Source organism: Dendrobium catenatum, unplaced genomic scaffold (assembly GCF_001605985.2).
Source record: "Dendrobium catenatum unplaced genomic scaffold, ASM160598v2 fragScaff_scaffold_727, whole genome shotgun sequence".
Taxonomy (NCBI): domain Eukaryota; kingdom Viridiplantae; phylum Streptophyta; class Magnoliopsida; order Asparagales; family Orchidaceae; genus Dendrobium; species Dendrobium catenatum.
In genome coordinates, this window is record NW_021319189.1 from 1 (window position 1) to 1,562 (window position 1,562).

The window sequence follows — 1,562 nt, forward strand, 5'->3', positions numbered from 1 at the left end:
AAGGTAAAACCTTTTTAGAGAGCAGAAATTTTAAAATTTTAACAGACTTTCAAGATCTTTTGTCAACCCCTATCACCGTAAAACCTGTTTCCTTAAACTGTCCTGTGTTGGTACTTCACCATGTTATTATACATATAAATACCCTTAATTGCTTCTATTCCCATCAAATTCCCAACAGACAAAACCAAACCACTAACTTAAGCAGCCGGAGCCAGAAACAAAGCAAATCATAGCTAGAAGACAACAGAGAGAGTAAAAGATAGAGCCATGGCAGAAGATTTCAAGCCCAGCAACTGGTGGAATAACTCCAGGAACAGCTTCTTCGACGGCGACAGCCAGGCTATCAATTCACCATCGGCACCTTCCCTGTCCTGCTCGACTTCAATAAGCGATGCCTTCAGCTGGTCTCCGGCAAATGAAATCTCTACATCCAAGCCAAGGCTCTGTGATAATAAAATAGAAGGCTTCTCCACTCTCTCCACTGATTGGAACCAAACTCTAATGTAAGAAACTCACTTAATTCAGTGGTTCATGAATAGAGAATTTGTCCTCTTTAATAAAAAATTGGTTCTTTGACTATTTCTACAGAAGAAGTAGCAGGAAAGACGAGAGCAGCTTCAAAGCTAGGCTTGAAGAGGATCTCAGCACAAGGCCTTTGTCCAGACAAGAAATCGGTGAATCATCAACGGCAATACCATTCAAAGACATGAATTTCTCTACTTCTTCTGCTTCGTCTTCCTATGTAAACTCTTCATCAATGTTTCAAGGCTTAGCCGAGCAGGATAAAGGGCTTCAGCAACCATTTTTAGATAACCAGCAAATGGCTGATCAGTACAGATCTCATCAGATGATGGCCTTCTATGGCTTTTCTAATGAGACGCTGGAGCCCTCATGGAATAAGCTACCTCAGTTATATAAAGATTATCCTCATAAGCAACAATCTGATATCACTGAGCTGCAATTCACAAATAATGCCTCTTATTGGAATGCTTCTGCTGGGTTTTATCCTTCTGCTCTTCCTTACTCGGGAATACAGATTTATGAGTCGAAGCCCAGCTACAGTATGACTGCGAAGGTAAACTGATATCTTCAGTAATTAATGCTACCCCAATACATTTTCAATATAAAAAATTTATGACTTCTCTGATATTTTTATTAATCTAAAACTTAACAGCAAGTCAACCCAAAAAAAAAAGGCATATTGAATAATAAATAAACTGTATATTTATTTATTTATGATGTTTTTATGTGCGTGCTAACTTAATGTCAAATCTTCTAATGAGTAAAATATTACTCTTCTACTCATGTTTTTGTTTTATTAATGACCATGTAGAAGAGGGCAATCATTAATTTTAGCCTATTTTGCTTGTCTTTTGGCTAAATAGTTCAATCAGAATAGTATTACTCCTCCGAGGAGAAAACAATGGGTCATCATCACATTCTATGTATACTTGAAAATTAAGCATAATATGAAATTCAACTTAAGTTCATTTGAGATAGTTTTTTTTATTGATTTTTAAATTAATTTTTTAGAATTTTTATATTAAAAAATTATTTTAAGA

At 35.7% G+C, this 1,562-nt stretch overlaps 1 protein-coding gene across 2 annotated transcripts; it reads left to right on the top strand.

Moving 5' to 3' along the window:
* Window positions 1-185: 185 nt before the first annotated feature.
* On the top strand, window positions 186-1,150 carry LOC110092844. Of its 2 annotated transcripts, none has more exons than XM_020817538.2 (2): window positions 186-503; window positions 589-1,150. In XM_020817538.2, the coding sequence occupies exons 1-2, from the start codon at window positions 268-270 to the stop codon at window positions 1,082-1,084; spliced, it is 732 nt and encodes a 243-aa protein (XP_020673197.2). In that variant the 5' UTR covers window positions 186-267; the 3' UTR covers window positions 1,085-1,150. The 2 variants fall into 2 exon arrangements, with proteins under 2 accessions (XP_020673197.2, XP_028552113.1); XM_028696280.1 differs by having other exon boundaries at window positions 595-1,150.
* Window positions 1,151-1,562: the final 412 nt, after the last annotated feature.